We start from the raw sequence: 24,635 nt of genomic DNA on the forward strand, positions 1-24,635 counted from the left end.
AGGTCCTATTATTTACTCAAATATTTGAGTTTTAAGACCATTTCCTAAAAGTCGTAAATAACTTGTGTTGGAAAAATATAAATCGAGTTAGGCTGTAGAGGGGTTTGAACAATGAATCTTTGGCCCATGAGTTCATAATTGTTCATACCACAGGACCACAACCCAGCCCCGGTTTTGTTTTATTGAAATAATATGATTAAATTATTCTATTGTTTTACATAATAAGTTTATCCTATATTTTTACTTTTATTTTTTGAGTTTTTTTATAAAATTGACAAAATCGTCAATTTTTATTAGATTTAATAAAATCCATCAGCTTTTTTACACTTGTATTTTTTAACCTATTGGTCGCGACCCCTACTTATTTTTAAACAGTAACCTAAATAACGTAATAATGTTTTTTGTCTCATAATGTTTTATATATTTTTGTATTTTCTAAGGACTTCAAAAAAATAAACGAATTTATCTGTAAAAAGCTTATCTGGATTTTATAAGGTCATAACATGTACTTTTTATTTCCCTAAAACAAAATAAATAAAATTGTTTTTTTCTAACATCGCCAATATTTGCAAGTAGGTACCACAAGAAATTTAACAGTCATTGAAAATTACTCTGAGTTGTCAGCAGCTGTCAGATTTCAAATTAATGATAACACTGCTTTGTGATTTATATAGTTATTAGTTTATTTACAATATCAGACTGGTCTCACAAATTATATATTCTGTGTTGCTACAAATGGAACATCTCGATGGATGATGTGTCAGTCTGAATTTTATTATCAGAATTAGCAGTTAAAGGTTATGACGACCACTGGGATAAAACTGGAGGTGCTCTGGTCGCCAGTGCACCCAGACAAGTTTGTAACGTGGGGTACCGATGTTAGCCTTTACGAGGTGATATCCTCCACAGTGTCTACAGATTCTACCGAAAAACCAGCTTGTAAGTTTACCCATTGACCATTGAAATTAAACACAAGCACAGCCCTCGCAAAACAGTGAGTATTGTGTTAAACAATACAAGACTACAGTAAAACACCAGTTGTCCGGATCAATGAGTGCTAGACGTTATCTGGATATGCAGAAATCCGGTTAATTATTTTAACCATTAAATTAAGGCAATGTTTTGAAAAAAATAACTTAAAATTTACTCAAAGATCACTTTTTTATTGCTTTTGAAATAATACAGCAAATTAGAATCACATTAAAAACTTGCTGAAACATGTCCAGCAAAGTTAATTGATTTGACTCAAAAATTCGTTAAGCTTTTATATTTGTAATTAAAACGTCTCCTTTATTTTTTATTTTCTGATAACGATCCGAATACGTATCAAGGATTTTATAATAAAATCCATGAATTTTATCATCATCATACCCCTCCTATCCGCATCGGAAGAACTTGTGATGTAGTTCAAAGTTGTTTATTTTTATTAGTTTTTTGTGCATTTTTGAGAAACTTCGCCAAATGCTTTTATTTTTACTGCGTGTAACAAAATATTTTTTTATCCAATTTTCTATAGTACTGAACTTCCTCATTTTTCCTTTTTCAAGATTTTTATCCAAGAGTAGCCATCGAGTTGAAAATACTCATCGAGGATTCTGGTTCTATTTCACACACAAAATACGTTCAACAGAATAACAATTCACTATATTTATATATTACAACAGAGATGAAAATCATTTTAGAGAAGGGAATATAGAAGTCTAGGCATTTACAGGGCTTATAACCTGTCATTAGTTGGTTTAAGTGATTGTTGCCTTGTGTTTAGGTAAAATAATTCCGCCAGATGAATCTCAACCGCATCAATAAAGGTTTGAGCTCTTTGACTTAACAAAATTCAACAGATTTAAAAATTGAAGGAATATGAATGTTCAAACATACCAAAATGGTGAATTTTACACGGTGTGTAAAGTGGCCACTTAAATCAGCCAATGACAGGTCGTAAGCCCTGTAAATGCCTAGACTTTTAGACATTTACAGGGCTTATGACCTGTCATTGGCTTACCATTATTATATTACCTTCTCTAAAATGTTATCTGTCTCTGTTTTAATATATAAAATTGAATAACTCCCCAGGTCGAATCCAGTTCATGTCTAAAAAAAATTTTGACAAACTCAAAATATTGTTGAATTTATTATGTTATAATGAGAAAGTTCAGTGCTACGGGAAATTGAATAGAAAAAATGTTTTCTTAAGCACTGTAAAAATTAGATCATTAATTGCACAGTGAAGTTTCTCAAAAATGTATGAAAAACTTTACAAAAATGATTTGAATTATTCTTATTTAAATTTATTTCAACAGAGAGGGAAAAAGTTTTCGAGAAGAAATTTAGAAGTCTAGGCATTTACAGGGCTTATGACCTGTCATTGGCTGGTTTAAGTGGCCACTTTACACACTGTGTAACATTCACCATTCTGCCCATGTTTGAACATCCACATTTCCTCAGCTCTTCCATCTGTTGACTTTTGTGAAGTGAAAGAGCTGAAACCTTTATCACGTGGGTGAGATTCATCCGGCTGAACCAAATCACCTACTAGGCAACGCCTGGAAACAATTTTCCAATTTTTATACTTCTTCTTTTACCAGGTAGTAATTCAACAATGTTTGATTATGTCCAAATGCTTACAGACTGGCTGGATTTCCTCCCTAGGGAGTTGTTCATATTTAAATTTATTTCAACAGAGAGGGAAAAAGTTTTCGAGAAGAAATTTAGAAGTCTAGGCATTTACAGGGCTTATGACCTGTCATTGGCTGGTTTAAGTGGCCACTTTACACACTGTGTAACATTCACCATTCTGCCCATGTTTGAACATCCACATTTCCTGTAAATGCCTAGACTTCTAAATTTCTTCTCGAAAACTTTTTCCCTCTCTGTTGAAATAAATTTAAATATGAACAACTCCCTAGGGAGGAAATCCAGCCAGTCTGCAAGCATTTGGACATAATCAAACATTGTTGAATTATTCTTAATTACTTCTCCAGTGCCAACTTGCCAAAAAGAACTAGTAAAATCACGTACGGAGGAATAGAAAAATTACAAACCTCAAACAAATCGTAGCGATGATAATACAATACATAAAAATAAAAAAACCGCTGAACTTCCTTATTTCAGAGTGTCCCCAAAAGAGTACTTGCCAGGTCTACAAAAATAAATAGTCATTAGTTTGTTAAAAATCTACATTGAAAAATTTATAGTTACAAAGTTTTTTCTCTATGGCAACCTTGCCTTTTGTGATTTTTTCCTAAATGCAATTTTGTTTTTAGGTTTGAAACTTTCTGACAACTTGGGAGCGTATTTAGTGGCCAGCAATGGTAACTATCACTATGTGAAATGTGTCGATATTTACCCGCAACCAGATGCTGATCTGCTTCTAGCCTTAGGACAAGCAAATGGAAAAGTAGTGCTCACTACATTTGGACCTACGACTTTTGATACTCTTGGAATAAATGGAAAAGAATTTGGTGAGCAATCTTTATTTTCTGGAAAATTCAACAACCACAGACTCTAAACAAGGACTAATTGCATTGAATTATTTCTCAGTGGTTTAAGGGTCACAATTAGGAGGTGGGGTTTCGAAGACTGAAAAGTAAATGATTGTAATGTAATAATATGGGCTATATTAAAATTTTGTTTGGAATATTATTTTTTATGTCTTGAAACACTGAGGTATAATTAAATAGAGATGATGCTTTATGGAACGATTTAAAAAAAAATATGTTCCGAAAAATGAGCATTGTCACATATAGTTAAAAATTTAGAAAATAAAAACAAATGAATATGAACAATGTGCACAATTCGTGCTTAATCTCTGCTATAGTTCTACATTATCTTTGATCTCCACCCAATACTTAACAAATAAATTTTATTTCACTCAGTTTTTTTTTATTTTTTTTTTTATTATATTGAAAACATATTATACATAATTATATACAATATTCCCAAGGAGTTTTTTTTTAAAAAAACTCATTTAGGGACATACAGATAATAATATTTTAGAGACGTTTTTAAATTTTAAACTATAATATTATTTAACAAAAGCAGAAAAATTAAAATTATGATATACTACAAATTAAAAAGGGTATGAAAAATACTTGAAAATAACAGAATAAACAGAATACTAGGCATGGAAATAAATTCAAAATAATGTTTACATTATGCAATCTGGGAAAGAAAATTGAAAAAGTTTAAAAATTACATGTATGTATATATACATACTGAACTAGTACAAAATAAAATCATTTTTTTTAATTAACAAAATATGCGCACACCCAATACAGGTTAATTTTTTTATCAAAAACGTTGAAAAAATTGAAATTATGTATACAAGCCAAAAAAAGTATATAAAAAGAAAAAAACACAAATAACATTTAAATAGTATTAAAAATTACATATACAAGCAAAAACGGTGAAATATTAAAAGGTATATGTTCAAGATGCGCATTCTCTATAAACTAACATTATTTATTCAAAGTACTTCTGGAAAAAATAATTCTTCAATTCGCACGTCCTGTTTCTATATTTTGAAATAGGTACTTTAAATTTTTGTGGCAATTTATTAAATTCCTTGAAACCTATGTATTGTAAAGATCTAGTACCAAACTTCGTAGACTTCACAGATCCAATATATATATTGTTTTTTGATCGAGTACTGTACCGATGGATGTCTCCAATGAAAGCTGGCTTTATGTTACTGTGCATTGAGTCGAGAGTAGTATTAATGATAGTGTCAGTTATCTCGAAATAGGAAAGCATGCTAAAAGGCATGATTTTTGTTTCAAAATAAATGTCCCTTACATGAGTATCATACGGTAGGTGAAACACATTTCTGATCGCTCTATTCATTAGTTTAACATTATAATGGATGTTTTGTGATATTTTAGTGCCGAGACATGCGAGGCAGTGCAATGCTGTGGCATGGAATGGGTTGGACTCTAATATTTTGGCTGCAGCATTGGACAAATATAGAAATGATCACTGTATACTTTTATGGGATGTGATGAGGTCTCCTTCGGGTGGTGATGGTAAGTTTCTTTATGATAATGACAGTATGCTGCATTAAAGAGCTGAGGTATAATTAAATAGACATGATGCTTTATGAAGAAATTATTGGTTTAAAGAATGTTCAAAATGTTTCAAAAAATTGTTGAACGCCACAGAGAGTAGAGAAGAGGCAACGAGCGTTGTTTCATCATGCCGCATCAATATTTCCATGCAAAACGCGTTGTAGAGTAAAAAGGACTAACTGTCTATGCCGCTTCACAATGCATTCAAAGCTGTATGTCGCGTCCTTTTGCAGCGCTTCACATTTGATTAGCGTATATAAGAAAAAACAATTGCAGATCCAGAATTGCAGACCCAGAATTGTTACTACTTACAAATCACCTTTTAGAAAAGAAATTCATTATTTTTTTATTGGAATTTTTCAGTTTTTTGATATTTTTTTACTATTTATGAAATTCAATTAGGAAATAATTGATTCTGTATAATTAGCTTTTTAAATCTAACTAATAAATTCCAATGCTAGACATTCAGAGATGTAAAAATAATAAATAGGTATTTTTACCTTTTATTTTAGTAAACAATATGTATTGATCAAAAAGAGATCAGGTGTACATAAATTAAATATAAACTTAAATATGTAGGGTTTAAAACTGTCTGAACATTTTGTTAATTATCTCTGTATATTAAGTCTTCATTGTTTATTCTCGCATGTAAACATATTTAAAAAAGTATATTGTTAAGTGTCCTCGGCACGGGTAACCCTAATTGGCACGGGTAATTATTAATCTTTGTTTACAATGGAAAAAAATAAATGAAAATGCGTGCGGTTCATCCTATCAACATTATTGCTTAGTATAAAAAATACAATACAATATTACACATAGGAATAGATACAACTCAAAATATTTAGCAGTTGGCAGATTTAGTTTCTGGCGTTTTGAAATCTGTCTACACCAAAGAAGGTGTGCGGAAATCAGAGTTTGGGAATAAATTAATTTCCGTGGAAACATACCTTTGTATAATGCATGTTTAAAGGGAGTGACAAATAAAATTTTAAGCAATATTATGAATTGAAAATGTATTTTTCATTTCAGTAAAATGAACGGTTTCACCTTCTCTATCTTACATTCATACATCGCATACAAAATCAGGTTTGTTTAGCGGGTATAGATAATTCCGCGAAACAAACCTGATTTTTGTCAATCTTATAAGAGAGACAAAAAATGACAAACACGTATTTGTATTACAATTTTGCCAAATTTATTTATTTCCCATATATTATATTACAACTTACAAAATATGCAGCGCCAAGAACTGTTTGAGGGAATGTAGCAGTAATATTTGCTGTGTATTCCAGGCAACATTTCACCCCGCTTGAGCGGAGGCCTGTTGTCTCCTTACACGTACGGCCTGACACCCGCGGTGGAGGTGGCACGCCCTATAGCGGAAATGGGGCTCTCGGAGCTAGCGCACTCGCTGGCTTGGTTGCAGCGCCAGGCCAGAACACTTGTTGTTGGAATGAACCAAAAACAGATCAAGATCTTCGATCTGCGAGGTAAAAACTGTTTGTATAAAATGTATTATTTTGTTTATTTATAAATAAATAATGTTTTTTTTAAATTTGTCCTAGTAATGAATGAATGGTTTAAATATCACACATCCGATAAAATAGAGTCATAACTCAAAAAAACGGAATTTCCAGGAGAGTTTCAAAACTAAAATAACATGTCTTTTTTATTTTCATCCAGCTTTTTAAAAAAAATAAAATAATTAAACGAAAATTTAGTATAGATAGTGAAGGAATACAGTGTTACTTCCAAATTGATGCAGTCAAACCATCCAGATCCCGCTTTGCAATTATTTTTTATTTAGAGTTGTCTCGAAAATTGTTATTTAATTTTTTCAAGAAAATCTCGATTGTCATAAAGAAAATACTCAAAATATGATACTGTTTTAAAATGTCCACATTAAAATAAATGATACGAAAGTTTGTCATAAAACCATCAAGCGTTAAAAATTGTAAAGCTGGAATTATGTCAGTCTTTTTATCATATGATAGTTTCATATTAGTTTTTCATCTTCATACAAAATAAGCCTATAATATCAGAAATTTATAAATTAACATTAAATAAAAATGTGTTCATCTTTGTGACTTTTGGCAATCTATTAGAACACCTAGCAAGTTGATGTTACAGTAACATATTCATGTCATTTATTTGCATTTAGACTTCTCCAACAAAGCGGTGACTACGACGGCCACCAAGGCCGTATACGGAGTGTGTGTGGACCCCCATAACGACTACCAGCTCGCGAGTCGAGTGGACAACATCATCGCAATATGGGACACCAGGGTGTTCGACAAGCCGGTGCTGACTTTAGCTCAGAATAAAGCCGTCACCAAGATCCTATGGTGTCCCACTAGGTATGTTTAAAAACTTTGATTAGTAAATTTTTGTTGTTGATAAAATGGCCTTTAATTTTGACAAAAAAATACAGATAACCTTCCTGCAACACGATAGATAGGTTCTTATAAAATGCCATGTTATATGAAACTCAGAGCCAGTACAAAAACGGGGTTAGGTTCCAAAAAATTTTAAAGCTCTTTTTTATAAAAAATTATGTATTCATTTTTCATAGAGCAAAAAACAACCTTTTCATAAACAAATAAATAATAATAAACGATACATAATTTAAATCAACACAGTAGTATTTAGGGGTTTAAATTTGAAGGTAGTGAATTAATACACTGCCTTTTAAAATTCAAAAGTGTTATATTAAATATATCTATATCATTTACACTTTCATTTGAAAACACCTGAATTCTCCTTATTGGCAAGTGCTCCCTGTCGTTTATTGTAGGTACATTTAAAGATAAGAGTTTATTAAATGGGGTAACCCTGTCAGGCACTCGCAAGTAATAAGTTATTATTATATTAATTTTAAGCGAGCAGCTTAAAGCTGATATGTTTAAATCTATTTTAAAGAAAGTTATCTGTTGGTGCACTTTAACCTTTCCCAAACAAATCTAGTCCATTTTTGAACCCATTGAGACTACACATTGAGATCAGCTCTTGTGGCAGGTTATTCCAAGCCAGCAACAGGTTGTAACAATTATACCTGTCTCAGATTTGCACTCTCGCCTGATTTTATCATTTGTAACCCTGTCATGCATTGATTTTCCACACATTAGTCTAAAATATCTCATCTCGACCGCGTTCACTCTGCTTTTATCCTTCCTCTGTCAGTTCCTCGTTTCACTTCCATACATAAGTGTTGGGACTAAAACTCCGTTTTGCACTCCCAGGCTAACTTCAAGTGGCGTATTTTTATACATTACTATTTGTATACAAAATCATTTAAAAAAAAAATGTAATAAGATTATTATTGAGATTTTATATATTGTGTCGGTAGGCAAAATCTTCTGGGGTCTCTGCAGCGCTCCAGCTCTGTGCTGCACCTGGCCGACCTGCGCGGGCTGCCCGGCGAGGAGGGGAGCGAGGGTGGGGACCCCCCTGCAGCCCTGGAGCGGTCCGTGAGCCCCCTCAAGGCGGGGGACAGCACCATTGCCAGCTTCTCCTGGCACCATCACCACACCAACAGGCTCATCACCATCACCATGGCAGGTAGGGGGACATCCATTGCGCAGTGCACTCTTTATCATCATTGTGGCCATATATGAAGCAAAGTGTAGATGCATGCTAAAAATAAAAATTCAGAATAGCACCCCTAGGCCCCGATTACAATAGGAAGTTAACATTTATCTTCAATTTTATCTACAAAGTAAAATTAAGTTTTCTGTATGACAAGCAGAATATGCACACAATGTTTTCTTTTTAAATTATAGGTTACCGACGAAGATACTTTAAATGTTCATGCAAATATCCTCATTTTCGTACACAATTATCGGTTTTTTCTTTAGAGACAGTCGAAGACAACTCTGTTAACTTCCCATTGGCCTTTTGTGGTGCAAAAAAAAATACTCAAGCACAAGGGTAAAGTTAATCCATACGAATATTATAAATGTGAAAGTGTGTTTTTTTATGTTTCCTTCATGTCTCAACGGAGTGACCGATTGACATAATTTTCGCACAGGGATAGCCGGAAAAGTGAGAAGTAGAATAGGATACTTATTTTTCTTCCCGAATCAAGATATAGTACAATGAAGAAAATGGATATTATAATATCGAACATTATTTGAAAATTATTATGGTGGGATGTCAAAAATAATAAATTTGCTATCAATTCTTCAAATTTCTATAATTGACTTGCTTTATGGTTAATTTGGTTTGCTTTTCATTTTGGTTTGTAGTAAAAGGACTGGCAATCGATACAATCTCCTTTCTATCTCGGAAAATTATATTATTCCATCGTAAAAATACTTATTGATAAACGACAAAACGAATTAATTAGCTAACTGATTTGGATTTGTGAACAGAATAACGGTGCTACGTCACGATAGACTAACGAATGATTGTATTTTTTTCGTTGCAATAGTTAGTTAATAGACGATCGAGCTAACTTTAAATCCTGATAAAATATATCATTCCATCGGGAAATTTCTTATTGATAAATAAAAACTCTTATTGATAAACAACTTAACTAATTAATTATCTGAATAATTTCTCGCTTATACCACGTGAGCGAAGCCGCAGGTAAAAGCTAGTGTTAAATAAATTACAAATTGTGCTTTCTAGCACAAGTCGGTAACTACAAATTTTTAAAAAGTGAAATGTCTTTATAAACGGTATCAAATAATCCATAGAATTAAGAATAGTCCAGAAGGAGTGTAGAATCATATTTGAATACATCGGACTGTGTCCAATAATCCCCCTACTATGCCCTACTTTCGCCGCGCGCATTCGTGATGTCACCGCGTAATGTTGCACGATGGGAAAAAAATAATAATAACACAAATGTAAGGTTAAAAAAAAGCAATCTCTTAATTTCTCTTAAATTTTATTGTGCATGCGTAAATATTGATTGACACAACAGAGTAGATAAGTAAAAGGTCATTTAATGAGAGTTATTGAATTAATGAACTTTGAACTTAAAATATTAAACAAATTTTATTTTACATAAAACGGATAATTTTATATCATGTTAAATAATATTTGATGTTTTAAAGATAATATTGGTCAAATCTTCACCACAGAGTTGTTTAATCCGAAGTCCAATTTTCATTAGTTCACTCATTAGATAAGATGGGTAAAAAAATTACTACCCTGGCAACACTAACGAAATGACTATTTTGATTTCTTTGACAATCTGACATATGGAAAAATAATTCAATTTTTAAATAATGTACTTGCTACTTACACATTAATTTGCTAATTATACATGAAATGTGATCCCATCCTGTTTCTTTAAGATCCTAGCAGTATTTCTACACTCTAAAAGGACACAACACGGCATAGTTGAATTGAATTCAAATCAGGAGTTGCGTACTGAGCGACGTCTACAAAGAAACTAATGGGTCACATAAAACCTACGCATTTATGAGTAGTTTAGTCGCCTTCTGTTTGATGTGCGTATGCGGTTTCTGGACTATTCTTAATTCTATGCTCCCAGTGATTAATTTAAAGATATTTATTTTTTTAATGTGATGACATTTTGCTTCATATAATGGCCACACTGATGATTAAACATCAAATGGTGTTTTATCTTTAATGTCTATATTAATATATAAAAATAAGTTTATGAATATTTGTTCTTTATAGACTTAATAACTACCGGACCAATTTGTATGCGGTTTTTTTGCAAAATAATTTAATTTACGTAACTTAGGTTAGTAAATAATGATATCTTTGACATGTTTATCAGAAAAAAAGTTAGAAGCGAATATGTTTTCCATCGAACTTTCAGGGTTCCATCAATTATTTTTATTGTATACTGAATTTATTCATTTTCTTTAAAATTTCTTAATTTCTACGTACTCACTTATTTTCAATAGATTTCAAGTAATGCTTCAATAATTTCAACTAAAATTTGATACATTTTTGAAAAATGGATTCTTACTCAGAATACACCACTGTTAGTAAGTAGCGCAGAGTTTGACATTTGCAAAAAGAATTCTTAATTTGAAAATTCATTTTTTTATGTTTTGGGATTCAACCATAAACAAGTACCATCCAATTGCCCATAAACATTCCGCATTCCATTCAATGATACATAGGTTAATTAACGTTCCACTAGATGATATGTGGAACGTTAATCAAAACGTAAAACTACTAATTTATGAGTAGTTTAGTCTCCTTCTGTTTGATGCTCGTATTTCTGGACTATTCTTAATTAATGGAATGGAATACTCGAAAAATGTAAAAATTAAACTCTCCTTTAGAAAAAAGGCAAAGTTGTTTTCTAAAATTCTTTTTTTAAATAAGGCAGTAAAAAATATAATAATAATGAAAAAAAACATGTTTAATTTTTTTTATCAAAATTAAAACTTAAGGCGACATATGTTTTAAACAATTTATAAATGAAATATATATGTATTGCGCTGCATAGTGTGTTTTTTTTACAAGCAAAGAAGTTTTACTATCTGAAATGCTTCATCGCCCCAGGTAACCTGACGGACTACACAGTATCAGAGAGGATCACCCTAAACTGGGGCTCGGGAGCGGGTCCCATAGTGTGGTCACACGGGAATACCACCCTCAAGGTGCTGGACGAAAGCTTCTGCTCCATGATGGAAGACATTTCTCTCAAGATCAAGAGGAGAGCTACCACAGAATATGGACTCAGGGTATGTTTTTACTATTACTAAATCAATTAACTTGCTCATTGAATGACATTGCTTGGTGGAATCGGATCTTAATTAAAAAGCAATGAAAATTAGTTACAAGGAAAAATGCTGAAAGCTAACAGCGAATTTATTTAATGTTATCAAATATATAAACATTTGTACTATTTTAAATTTTTCTCTGTTTTTTTTATAAAAATCTCAACAGTGAATAATTTATCATTAAATCATAACATATCTTTATTTGTTACGGGTAATTTTCTTGCTTTACCCTTTCAGACTTGGTGTTCACTTAAATGTACACTTATTTTTTAATTTATTTACTCTCGTGCCTACCAAAATTTAAAAGCGGTAATTTTATGTTTACTGGTACCAGTAAAAGTATGTCTCTTTTTTACTCTGCTTAAGTTGTTAGTCAATATTATTCTGAAAAGTTCATTTTTAATTTAGCAGCTTCAAAATGGTATTGAATGGAAAATGGCATTACCTCCTTCCATATCCCCTCTATCCCACCTGCTGACAAGCCCCTAAATAGGGGCTTAGTGGGTTATTCCTTTTTTTAAAAAAAGAAGGCAAGTTTTAAATTATTAAGTTTCTCTGAAATTTTTTTATTTTATTTTTTTATTTTTATTTTATTATTTTTTCACGCCCATAAGGCTTTTACATACATGAAAATTTTACAAAATATAAGTATATAAACAACATTAAATTTAAAAAATACAATATAAAGCAACAAAAGATAGAACGGTGTTAAGAAGTAAAGTTGGTATAAAAAAAGAAGATGAGTATATAAACAGCATAGATTTTAAAAAAAACACAATATAAAGAAATAAAATAAAGGAACAAAATAAAGGAACAGTGTTAAGAAGTATAGTTGGTATAAAAATAAAAAGATGAGTGTATTAACAACATAAATTAAAAAAAAAAAAAACAATATATTGTAATAAAATATAGAACTGTGTTTTAAAGTTAAGTTGGTTTTAAAAAAATTAAAGCAATATATATATATTTCTATTTTTTTAATAAGCTAAAGAAATACAATTAAAGGTTTAAAGCAGCTAGGTACATAATGTTATAAAATACAATATGAACAGAATATTAAGTTCTATTTGATAAGGAACATATACATTGATATTTAAAATTTACAAGACTCACGCTAAAGACATCGATGTTGTTAGCATATTGGTTCGCGAGTACATGCATCCGCATTACTGGCGAATTCGCGCTGTAATTGGTCGATGATGGACCGCAGTAGAACAAAGTATTACATCGGGTAACTCGACCAGGCACTCGCACATTAATCAAATTGATAAGTTCACAACAATCGAACATCGACATTATTATTTTAAACAAAAAAAGCAAGTCATTTAATTTTCGTCTGTTTTCTAATGTTTGGATGTTTAAATAATCATTTAAGTATGAGTAATTTATGTATTCAATCGGTATACTTAATTTAAAATTGATAAAACGCAAAAATTTATGCTGAACTCTTTCAATGTCCTTAACATGAACCCTGTAATGCGGTGACCATATAACTGAGTTATACTCGAGTTGACTTCGCACTAGGGCAATATACAATGTTTTCATTATGTTTATAGACTCAAAATCCCGTATCGTTCGCAGCAAAAATCCCAAGGTTCTCATGCTCTTATTTGTAATGTTTTGTATATGTTTAATAAAACTCAGTTTTTCGTTCGTTATGTTTAATAAAATCAAACTTATTTGATCACATAAACACATAACATTATATAACATGTGTTTCACGAACTTTGAAGATTTACTATCAGATTCGAGACCCAGTGTTTACTCAAATGAATGTCGACAAATGAAAATAAAAAAAAACTCTTCAAATAATTCCTTTAATACGTACAAAATGTTTTTATAATAAAGTAATTGAAATTTGATATTTTTTTATTGTGTTTATTTTAAAAATCCTTATAAAACTTATAGTATATACTGCAGTATATTTATGTGATATGTAACATATTTCCTTTGGCAGGGAGCTTCCCAGTAAGGGAACGTTATTCTGTAAAAAAGTAAATCGAAGTTTTTATGTAATAAGATATTTGTTTAGAGGGTGCTTTCACAAAATGGCGACTTAGCTGAGGATGAACAACTAAAGAAAGTATGGTACTGGCTAAATCTCAGTAAACTGCTTGTCTCGGAAGGTAAGTAAATAGTTCAACAATATTTTATTTTTAAGTACTTTCAAATCATCGTAGTCATAAAAACTGATCTGAATTCATCTATCAAGATTTATAGAAATATTAACACGAACGGGGAACCATTTTAATCGAGGGATATAGAGGAATAGGCATTTGTATTTTATCTTGTCATACATGCCCTTCAATTTTGTTTACTTTTGACAAGACCAGACTTGAAGTTTTCATTTATCTTATTACCATTATCATATTACCATTCACCCTCGCCATATATATAATTTTAACTGTTCTTTCATCATTGATTTGTTGATCAAACCTCATGATCAAACATCTTAGTAATCCTAGCTTAATCATATCGATGGGGAAGTTCCGTACTATAGAAAATGGGATATAAAAAAGGTTTTCTTACATGCAGTAAAAATTAGAGCATCAAGTTGTATGGCGAAGTTTCTTGAAAATTTATGAAAAAAAAAATTATAACAAACTACTTTGGACGATATGTCCGTAGATTTTCAACAAATATTGAATAAATCGAGTAATTTCTTAACTAATGTTTGGTATCAGGGTGTATCCGGGGTCTCTCGAGCCGCCACCCCGGAGTCAAGTCGGTACTGAAGATGGACTCTCCCGATACCGTCCTCTCTTGCTCATGCAACATCCCGCTGCGGGCTGATTTTGGAAATATGCAGAATACAATCTACAGGTAATATTCCATTTGGTATCGGTACCTCGAGATCAAATTTAAGCAAGATAAAATTTAGAAGTAAAATGGTTAAGTTTCAGTAAAAAAACTACTTAAAATTAAAGCCTTTTAGCCCGGGTGTTGATTCGAATTTACACTTAATTTTAGGAAACATTTTATTACTATCGTTTTTCTAAGTTACGTCTATTTCTAGGAGTGAAGATCGTGATCGGGCACTCCAACTGTGCGGATGGGACTTCGATCGAGACTCTGCCTCCTTCGCAGACTTCCTGCGCCGCTTGGAGAATGAGAAGGCATACACTCGGGCAGCCGCCATCTCTGTCTTCAACATGAAACTCAGGACGGCTATAGAGATCCTCAACAGAGGAGCTGAAAAGGTCAACAAATCTACGTAATATCAATCGTCAACTTTATAAGTTTGACAACAAACAATCACGCTGTTTCCTAGGGTTGCCAATTCTCCGGAATTCTCTCCGTTTGTTGGAAAAAGTTTGTGATGTGGTATGCGAAACAAAGAGGGTATACTGACTAACTTGTGCAGGGACAATTTTTTAACTGTGAAAATAATTGTGAGAATGAAATGAAATAAATCATTTCAATTTATTATATTAATCTCAATTGCCTATGCCTCTGCTGAATGTGTTTTTAATTCCAAGAAAAGTCATAATTACCTTAAAAAAGCTTACTTAAATACAGCTGTGTATTTAAAATATACATACCTAACTCATTCACTGCAATGCTCACATACGTCTGTGAGCGCCTAGAATAGCACTACTGCCTAGTTCTCACGGCATATGTTAGTAACCTATTATCAAAAAAGTTCTTGCCTTATGTATTCGTCAAGTATAGAGTCTATATATTCATGATCACTAACAAATTAAGGTTGTAAACTAATTAATAAAATACAGTAAAACCCCTGTTTTACGTTTTTCAAGGGAGCAACAAAAAAAAGTGTAAAACTGAGGAAAACTTTAAAGTGAGGAAATGAAAAATGTAGGGAAAAAATTAAATTTCAATTAAATATAATTATTGTACAAGACTATACTAAATTTACTGCAGAAAAATTCTAAGAACTGTCCTGATTGGGGATTATTCATATTTACCAGTTAAAAATATTTTGTATTTTTTCAAACAAAACTGCAATGTGTTATTTTTTATTGAATTAAAAAAATACATGCATAAATAATTGAATTTAATCAAACAACCTTAAAAAAACGAAATAAAATTTTGAATTTGCGTAAAATGCATATAACGATTTTTTCCATAAATATTGGGAAATTTTATTTATATGGTATCACTTTTTTTAGTATGGCACCACAAAATTTCAACTGTCATTTACATCGCAGACTGTTTAATACTTTTATGATTACTGTTTAAACTATCTCCTTTTCACATTATGTGCGTATAACATCAAATAATATTTATATTGCCTTTTTTTTAATTTTCTGCATCGTAATTTATTGATGTAAAGACTTTATTCTTCCTAAACATGCGTCAACTGCATGTCACTATTTAGTAAAACGTCAAAATTAGACACTTAAACAAAATGGTCAATTACACTGCACCTACTTTGAATTTAGATTAAGACAATAATTTACACATTTTTTTATTTACCTCGATTTTATTCTCCATTCACTCGGCGGCGCGCGGCTCGTCTTTTGACAGATTTAATGAGTTATGAAAAAAATTCGACTTAAAACCGGGGTTATGAAAAACGTAAAAAACGTTAATTGGGGGGAAAATTTAATGAGAATGTATGGAAAAAAAATGGGACCTTAATATTTCGGTGTAAAAAGCGGGAAAACGTAAAAACGAGGTTTTCTGTATGTAAGTGATTAAACTAATAAATAATATATGTCCATTTTAAACGCAGGGAAAGGGTTAAAGAGTTTTATGATTTAATATAGCCAATCGAAGGACTCAGTTTAAAAAATTAGATTAATTTGTTTTTTATTATAAATTTCATCACCGTTTATATATATTTCAAATATATAAATTAAAAAATAATACCCCAATGACCTGGGGTTTTTGGTCCTGCCGTTTCCAAAGGGCTAGCTTTCAACCAGCCAACGTTGAGCATTGAACTATCTGAATGGCGGCATTTTGTAAACAGGCTAGCCGTCCAATTGAGAGGCTGATTCAATCAGTTGGCAGCAACATATATACGGCCTAATCTGATTACAACAGTTACAAGAAGAACTGTATACATAAGAAACTGAACAAAAAGACAAACAAGGGCAATAACATAAAGGTATTCAATATATTCAAGAACATATTCTACATATGAGACTTCGAGCTGACCCATTCCAATCCATCTTCATCCCGCACTGTGTTAATGGCGAAGAGATCTACGAAAGGCGGGAAGATCTATCCCAAAGAATTCCAATCTGTGTGAGGATTTAATTTTCAAATGTTTTATAGTTAATGGATGTTCCATTTGAGTCGACAGATAATGGAGATTTTGCTTAGATCTCGAATATCTATTGGCGTTTAGCTGGCTTACCTCTAACAAACTGTCACTAATTTTTTCCTATTAATTTCAGGTCCAGCTGAATTCCAATCTGAGCATTATAGCCATGGCATTATCCGGGTACTCGGACACTCCGGGTAGTGTGTGGCGCCAGCTGTGTTCCGCTAACCGCGCTAACCTCCAGGACCCCTACATAAGGGCCATGTTCGCATTCCTCACCGCGGACTCCAACTCTTTGGAAATCGTATTGGTAAATATATTATTTATTTATTTTGGGGGACAAAGTTAAAACTAATGTTTGTAAACATTTGTATATAACCATGTTTGTTTTATGTCTACCGGTTTCGGATGTTTCTGTCTCTCCGTCAGGACACTCACTGTGCTAACATGCAAATGTCAAAATACACTTCCACCTTCACTGTAGTATTCATAATATTAACGAAAAAACACATAAATTACATGCAGTTATAGGGGGATGCAATCACCACCGTGTCCAAACATGCACAAAAAAATCGGTTAGTAATATTCAGTGGTATGTAGGTGAACAGGTGTGGGTGGGGGTTTAGAAGGGGAGGGGCTAGGAGGTTGAAAGTTATTTACTAACATTCTCCATGTTTACAATATTCCCCTGGCACGCATCTTTCTCCAATCAACTCCATTTACTTGCTCCAAACCACTACTGCTGCAATCGAATCAGCTATCCCCTCAATTTTCCTCTTTTTAATTTGCTTTTTTGTTTCTATTCGTCTTTACTTTATTTCCTTTTTCTTTTTTACAGTTAATTACATATTTATATAAAAACTTTCCTCATATCAACATATTTACTTTAGATACAATTTTTTAGATAAATTTGTGAATTAAAGTATGTTTATTGATAATGACAGTTCATTACGGGCAATATGTCAGGGCCGCACCTGGCATCCATATAATGTCCTAAAACTTGAAACGCCTATTTACATACATTTTAAAAGTTTTCTGTAATGATTAGAATGATTGAAAATGAAAAGTAAAATAATGTTCATTTTAATTCAAGTGAAAAATATGTTGATACTTTTTTTTAGCATTCCTAAAGACGACAATACGCGGCAACCATGGATTAAATTAATTCGAAATGACAATTCTTGACCTGAGTACGGCCCATTGTTTTGCTGCAAACTGTAGCTAACTTAATACTTGATAGATAATAATGGTTTTCCTACGTTTGGGCTCCTCTATAGCTTGGCACAATATTACTCTGAGAGAAATACACACCTTTTAACCATTGAAAAATATAAAAAAGTGCAGATTGATGTTTAAACTTCCAGAATGAGAATGGATTGAGTGTGGATGACAAGGTGGCCTTTGCTCTCACATACCTTCCGGACTCCAAACTTACTGACTTCATCACTCAACTGTCTACCAAACTCATAGAGGAAGGAAACCTGGCTGGTATCTTGCTAACAGGTATGTACTGTATATAAATATATTTATATATATCATCATCATCATCTCTTGTTCATGGACCCAGCAACCTCCAGTGATAAGAGGCGATACGACTAGCTGGGTCGCGCATTCTACAGATACCTCCCGAGGGCCTTAATCAAGCTTATAATAGGGAAATATCACATACTACAAATACCGGTAAAAATATATGAAATGAATTCAGAAAAATTAATTGTATTTTCGAAATCAATAATGGATATTGTGGAGAAATTTTTACATACGTAATTTAAAAAAAATAATATTTTTAAAATGTGTCCTTAGAAAAACGCGACATGTTTGGCTTGGCATTGATAGTTCATCGTCCATTTTTCAAAAAGGCCTATCTTAAATTTGTTCATTTTGAGACGACTTTCTTAAAAAATTGTTTGGAAAATGTTCGCCTTTAAAAATAATTAAAAAATAATCTTACTGTCTTTTACTGGGTTTTTAAAAATTATTTTAAGACAGTTTGATGCCAATTTATTCCATAAATATAACTTAATTTTTATTAAAATATTCATAACTCAATTTTGACAAAAAACCAGATACGCCATTTTGAAAGATGGGCAAATAATTAGACGTAGTTATGCAGAAATCTTCCAACCCTAAAAATTAGTTTAATGCCGGTTTTGATAGCATACTACGATATCTTTATGTGCTGAAAACGTCCAAACTCCGAGTGCTATACTTATTTGCCAATTAAAGAAATTAAAAAAAGAGCCGCAGAAAACAGTCAAACCACTTGGACGCTTTTAAAGTTAATATAACAGTGATAACCGTGATGTGGGTCAGAAATTTCTTTAATTGGCAAAAAAAGTATAGCACTTGGAACTTGGACGTTTTCAGCGCATAAAGATATTGTAGTATGCTATCAAAATCGGCATTACTCATTTTGAGCATTTTGAGGGTTGGACGCTTTCTGCGTAACTACGTCCAATTGTGACGTCGAGATTCGTGAAGATGTTCTATAAAAATTTAACCGGTTACAATGCTTAAAATTGACATTAATTGTGACGTATTAGGCGCGTGTGTGACCAATGCAATGATCGTTTTTGCGGGAATTCAAAATTATAAATTGAAATATATTTTTTATGCTATTAATAAGTAACAAAAAAAAAATATTACTCAACAGTATTTTATAGACTCTTACTACTTAAAAAAAAAATGTATAACGGAATTTTTTTTAGGCGCTTAACAAAAATGATTCTATACAGCATTAAATATGCTTGCTATGGTGGATGACAGTTCGTAGGTAGCTTATGTCTGAATTATGGGACGCATGGGAATTGGTCACTGATAAAGAGGCCTCGAGATACAACCATGTGCACTACATAGGGAGGAGACATGGATTAAGTATTAATCTATGTTCACTCCAATATGATTTTCACAAACTGTCCTTGAGGCTTCTTTATTGGTTGTCAATTCTCATCCCTTCTGCATCCCTTAGCTCAGATCCAAACTACAAATTTCGATACACTTTCATCACCAAGTACCCAAATTTAAGAAAATACTTTTTATCTAATATTGGCTTTTTTTTAAAATAGGGTCCAGCGCAGAAGGTGTTGCACTCCTCCAGAAATACTTAGATTTAACTGGCGATGTTCAGTCCGTGAGTCTTATTGCTGCTCGAGCATTCCAGTCAGAACTGACCTGGGATCCGCAGGTTCAAGAGTGGATGTCGAGGTTTGTACCTATTCTACAATGATCATAATTTGTGCTTTTAATTTACTATTTTTTAAATTTACAATTAGGAAGTTAAGTGTTTTTTTTATTTTTTTTTTATTTGTTTATAGACTATCAAACTAAGCAAAAAAAAATCCAAAATAAGCCCTAGTTCTATGGAGAAATAACTCAAAATGAGGTATTTTAAACTGCATTTAATTTTTTTATTTTATTTATTTGTTGATTTACAATTTATGTATTACTTTATTCACATTAATAATAATATTCCCTAGTTATATTTGACTCATTTTTCAATTAAAATATCGAAAGAGAGTGTTTCTTTACCATCTACCATTACTAACTAAAAAAAAAAGATTTTGAGTTATTTCGCTATAGAGCTGGGGTGGAGGGTATCAATATTATATTATCATCATTTCGTTTTTTTTTAATTTTGCAATTTTGAAAATCCCCACTGAAATTTTGAAATTACACCACTTGCGACGTCACGAGTTTAAGTTGGTCAGTTTTTCTGACATTTAAAAGTAGAACCCGTACCCGCTAAATCGGAAACCGGAAATCTTTCACAACATAACAATACTATAATCGATTAGTGATTGCAAACACATTTTTTAAAATTTATTTATTTATCAAAAACATACAAAAATTAAAATACAAATTATCGAGTTCTACTGAACTGTATAAAATGCAGTCCATCAGCAGGTGCTTATAGTTAAGGTCTAATATATATACATAATCTTATCTCTTAAATTCTATAACATATAAAAACTCTTATAGTATGGAAAAAAGAAAATATGTATTCCCATGTGCATCAAAAGTGTGTTACACATAGAAAAAAAAAAATTGTCCAAATAAAAAAATGTCAATATAATATAATTTCAATACGTTCTAAAAGCCAGATTTTCAGCATACGTCTTTCTCTTGAGCCTACTAAGTTTTTTTGTTTTTTTATACGTATTCACATAACTTGTGACGTTTCAAAGTAGGTCATTTTTATTAAAGCCATTTTGATTAATTTTTCATAAATTTTACCACATGTGAGAAAACGTTTTTTACATCCCAATTTTCCATAGCACCGAACTTCCTATTGTTTTTTTTTTTCATTAAAAATTAACTTCTAAGATTAAAGGTACGAATCCCCGCAAAAAACTGCGTTCACTGTTAGGCGGGAATTTATGTGGGTGCATGAAATAGATTTTTTTTTTAGTAAAAAACAAGGTAAAATAAATAAACTTCTGTGTCCTTTACCACTCCACTTGTTTCCAGTTACCGCAACTTGCTGGATTCCTGGCACTTTTGGTCACAGCGCGCTCTATTTGACAGCGCCCTGAACATGCACAACCCGGGAAGGAAACCTCCGCCACAAGTGTACGTCGCATGTAACTACTGTGGCAAGAGTATCTCCGCATATATGCAGGCACTTGGAAGAAGCAAATTTGCCCGTATTGTCACAATCAGTAAAATCAAAGTGTGTACATATTCTTTTTATTTACCATATAAAATATTTTGGACACCATGGTAATTTAAGAGTCCTCTTAACTTGGGAAACGTGTTCCGAGGAGGACTGTACAGTGTTAAAAAATGTTTTTTTTACAAATTTCATGTGTCATTCAAATGTGTTTTTTATTTCTTCTCAGCCAGATTTTGATTTCTCTTTTGAAATATTGTTTATTAATTAACTTAATTTTATGTGGAAGCATATTAAAAAATTTGTCAGAAAAAACATCCTTGCACTTTTGTCCAAATAGTGTGTTAAAAACTAACATAAAATAAACAAGTTCATTATTTTGTAACTAGCTGCATCTCAGATTCAACAAATATTGCATTGCCCTCGATAATTCTAAAAAAAAAGATTACAAATCTGGAGAAAGCCCAAAGATGTGCTACAAAAATCCCAAAATTACCCAAAAGGATGCCTTACTACGGTAGATTAAAAGCACTAGGACTTACATCATCGGAAGAACGACGGAAGAGAGGGGACTTGATAGAAACCTATAAGATACTCAATAATTACTATGACTGCCCCCTGCACGAGATAAATCAATTAAATCCCAATTTTATGGAGTCATAGCTGGAAGCTCTGTCGTCCCCAATTCCACCTCAATCCCTCGAAAAACTTCCTTTCCAGCAGGGTAGTTTCAGACTGGAATAAATTGCCAAGCCTAGTTGTCCATTCCGTTTCGGTCAACCAGGAATAAGAATGCAGACAAAAAGCAGTACACCAGATGAAGGCGCATCAGCAAAGGCTGCCTGCCTATAATGAGTAATAATAATAATAATAAATTATGATACACATGCAGACATTTTTGTGAGGAAGAGATATTTCCTTGTTTCTGTTTAACTCGTTACCATAGCTTCAACACTAGCTATCAGTGTTGTTATTTATGTACTTGTTAAAAATTATGTAATAAAACACTAACTAACTTACACAATAAATTGGATTTACAAATAAAAAGATATATCTGTTCTATTTTTCATAGTTGCCGTGTTATTAAAGCATTTTCTCATCACACATGACTGCATTTTTCTCCGCAGGGTACATTAGAGAACGAAGGCAAGAAAGGTAATTAGCCGGTATTATGACTGCGAACTTGATGACACTTTAGCATTTAACCGGAATACGCAACTGGAAGGGCATTTGTTGAAATTAGAGATGCCAAAGTTCAATTTCAATCCAGCTAAAGATTTTATCAATGGCAGATCTGTGGATGTGTGGAATGTTCTGCCTCAAGAAATAGTTGCGGCACCATTTGTTTAAATATTAAAAAACAAATCGGACATATATTGAAAGTGAAATAAGCTTTCCAGAAAGTCAAGATAGGGGCATATCAGCTAATAGCTGCCTGCATATTTTGTGTTAATTTAAGTTTGCAAACTCAATAAAACATATTCTTTACTAAGCTAATAAACCTATTGCATTTGAAAAAGCTGATCTACCGGTGTACATTGTTACGATACTCTTGTGACATAAAACTTATTATTAATACGAAATATTAGAACATAAATACCTCAATTCTGGTGGTATATTTACATGCCACTTTGTTCTAGGTGTTCTATAAAGAGTTAATAAAATAATAGATAATGTGTTCTGTTCCAGCAAATGTCAGCGTGCCCCAACTGCCGCAAGCCTCTCCCGCGCTGCTCCATCTGCCTGCTGCACATGGGAGGGGGCGGGGGCGCGCTGGCCCCCTCCCCTGCCGCCCCCACGCCCGCGGCTCCCTCTATCGCCGCTCCCCCGGCCCCCGCACCCGCCGCGCACTCGCAGCCCTTCTCTTCCTGGTTCACGTGGTGCCAGGCGTGCCGCCACGGGGGCCACGCGCACCACCTACTCAACTGGTTCAAGTAAGGCGGGAGTTACTGTCTCGTGATAGATGTTTCCAGAAGAACACCGCACTTTCGCACAGCAGGATACATATTAGTTCATTACATCTGTCAATGAGAGGGACTGTTTCTCTCAAAACTAGTACATACTGTTAAAAGTTAGATTTATGATGAATATGCATAATAATTATTTTATAATTGTTTCAGGGAACACTCCGAGTGTCCAGTGACATCTTGTACCTGCCGATGCTTCCTTATTGACTCCGTCTCCGGCCATTCATTCTTACAGGCTTGTGAGAGTTGATTATACGACGCAAACCTGTACGGTTATAATTTTAATCAGGAAAATCATCAATCAGCGGTTCCTATTTTAAAGTATCTTCGATATAAATATTTTCCGTGGATTTATAGACATTCATATGAGACGTTAATATTGTGCCATTCTTTATTTTGATCTCTCTACACAGTTAACTTTCTTATGTCCCACTTGATTAAAACATGATAATATATTTACATAATTTAAAATGCAATTGATTGATTGATTATATTGTATGCATTAATTTGTTTTATAAAATAATTATATTCTAGAGCAGTGGTCGGAAACCACATAAAAATTTATCAATTACATAATGTATTAGGTACCTAGGCCCCGATTACAATGGGAAGTTATCACTTATCTTTAATTTTAACTACGAAGTAAAATTAAGTTTTCTGTATGAAAATCAGATTGTGTATACAATTTTTTCTCCTTAACATGTTCAATTATAAGTTACCGATGAATATACTTTAAATGTTCATGCAAATATACTCATTTTCGTACACAAATATCGGTTTTTCTTCATAGACAGTCGAAGATAACTCTGTTAACTTCCCATTGTAATCGGGGCTCTAGTACTGGCAAATATAATATGTGTATGTATAATATACATCTTCATCCGAATGGCCGCCATTGGCAGATTAAAAACTAAGGGCTCCCTGTTTGTTCCCCGAATTACAAATTACTTCGGAGAGCGAACATTAAATTGCGTTGTTCCAAGATTGTTCAATAATCTCCCACAAACCATCATTAACATGAAAGATCTTCAAATGAAAAAAAAA

At 32.5% G+C, this 24,635-nt stretch overlaps 1 protein-coding gene across 1 annotated transcript; it reads left to right on the forward strand.

Moving 5' to 3' along the window:
* The first annotated feature begins 593 nt into the window (after positions 1 to 593).
* On the forward strand, positions 594 to 24,635 carry mio (GATOR complex protein mio). The gene is made up of 16 exons (XM_088226511.1): positions 594 to 939; positions 3,264 to 3,461; positions 4,881 to 5,021; positions 6,359 to 6,556; positions 7,228 to 7,423; positions 8,413 to 8,624; positions 11,562 to 11,743; positions 13,815 to 13,908; positions 14,467 to 14,605; positions 14,799 to 14,982; positions 17,149 to 17,325; positions 18,380 to 18,518; positions 20,081 to 20,219; positions 21,483 to 21,684; positions 23,314 to 23,558; positions 23,745 to 24,635. The coding sequence occupies exons 1-16, from the start codon at positions 801 to 803 to the stop codon at positions 23,839 to 23,841; spliced, it is 2,682 nt and encodes an 893-aa protein (XP_088082637.1). The 5' UTR covers positions 594 to 800; the 3' UTR covers positions 23,842 to 24,635.

This window comes from Micrasema longulum, unplaced genomic scaffold, assembly GCF_059751315.1.
Source record: "Micrasema longulum isolate JH-2025_06_02 unplaced genomic scaffold, ASM5975131v1 h1tg000436l, whole genome shotgun sequence".
NCBI classification, from domain to species: Eukaryota; Metazoa; Arthropoda; class Insecta; order Trichoptera; family Brachycentridae; genus Micrasema; species Micrasema longulum.

Coding starts and splice junctions, on each gene's coding strand:
- mio (XM_088226511.1), top strand. CDS start 801: ATGACGACCACTGGGATAAAACTGGAGGTGCTCTGGTCGCCAGTGCAC. Junction 940..3,263: donor TTCTACCGAAAAACCAGCTT/GTAAGTTTACCC, acceptor TTTTGTTTTTAG/GTTTGAAACTTTCTGACAAC. Junction 18,519..20,080: donor GGCTGGTATCTTGCTAACAG/GTATGTACTGTA, acceptor TTTTTAAAATAG/GGTCCAGCGCAGAAGGTGTT.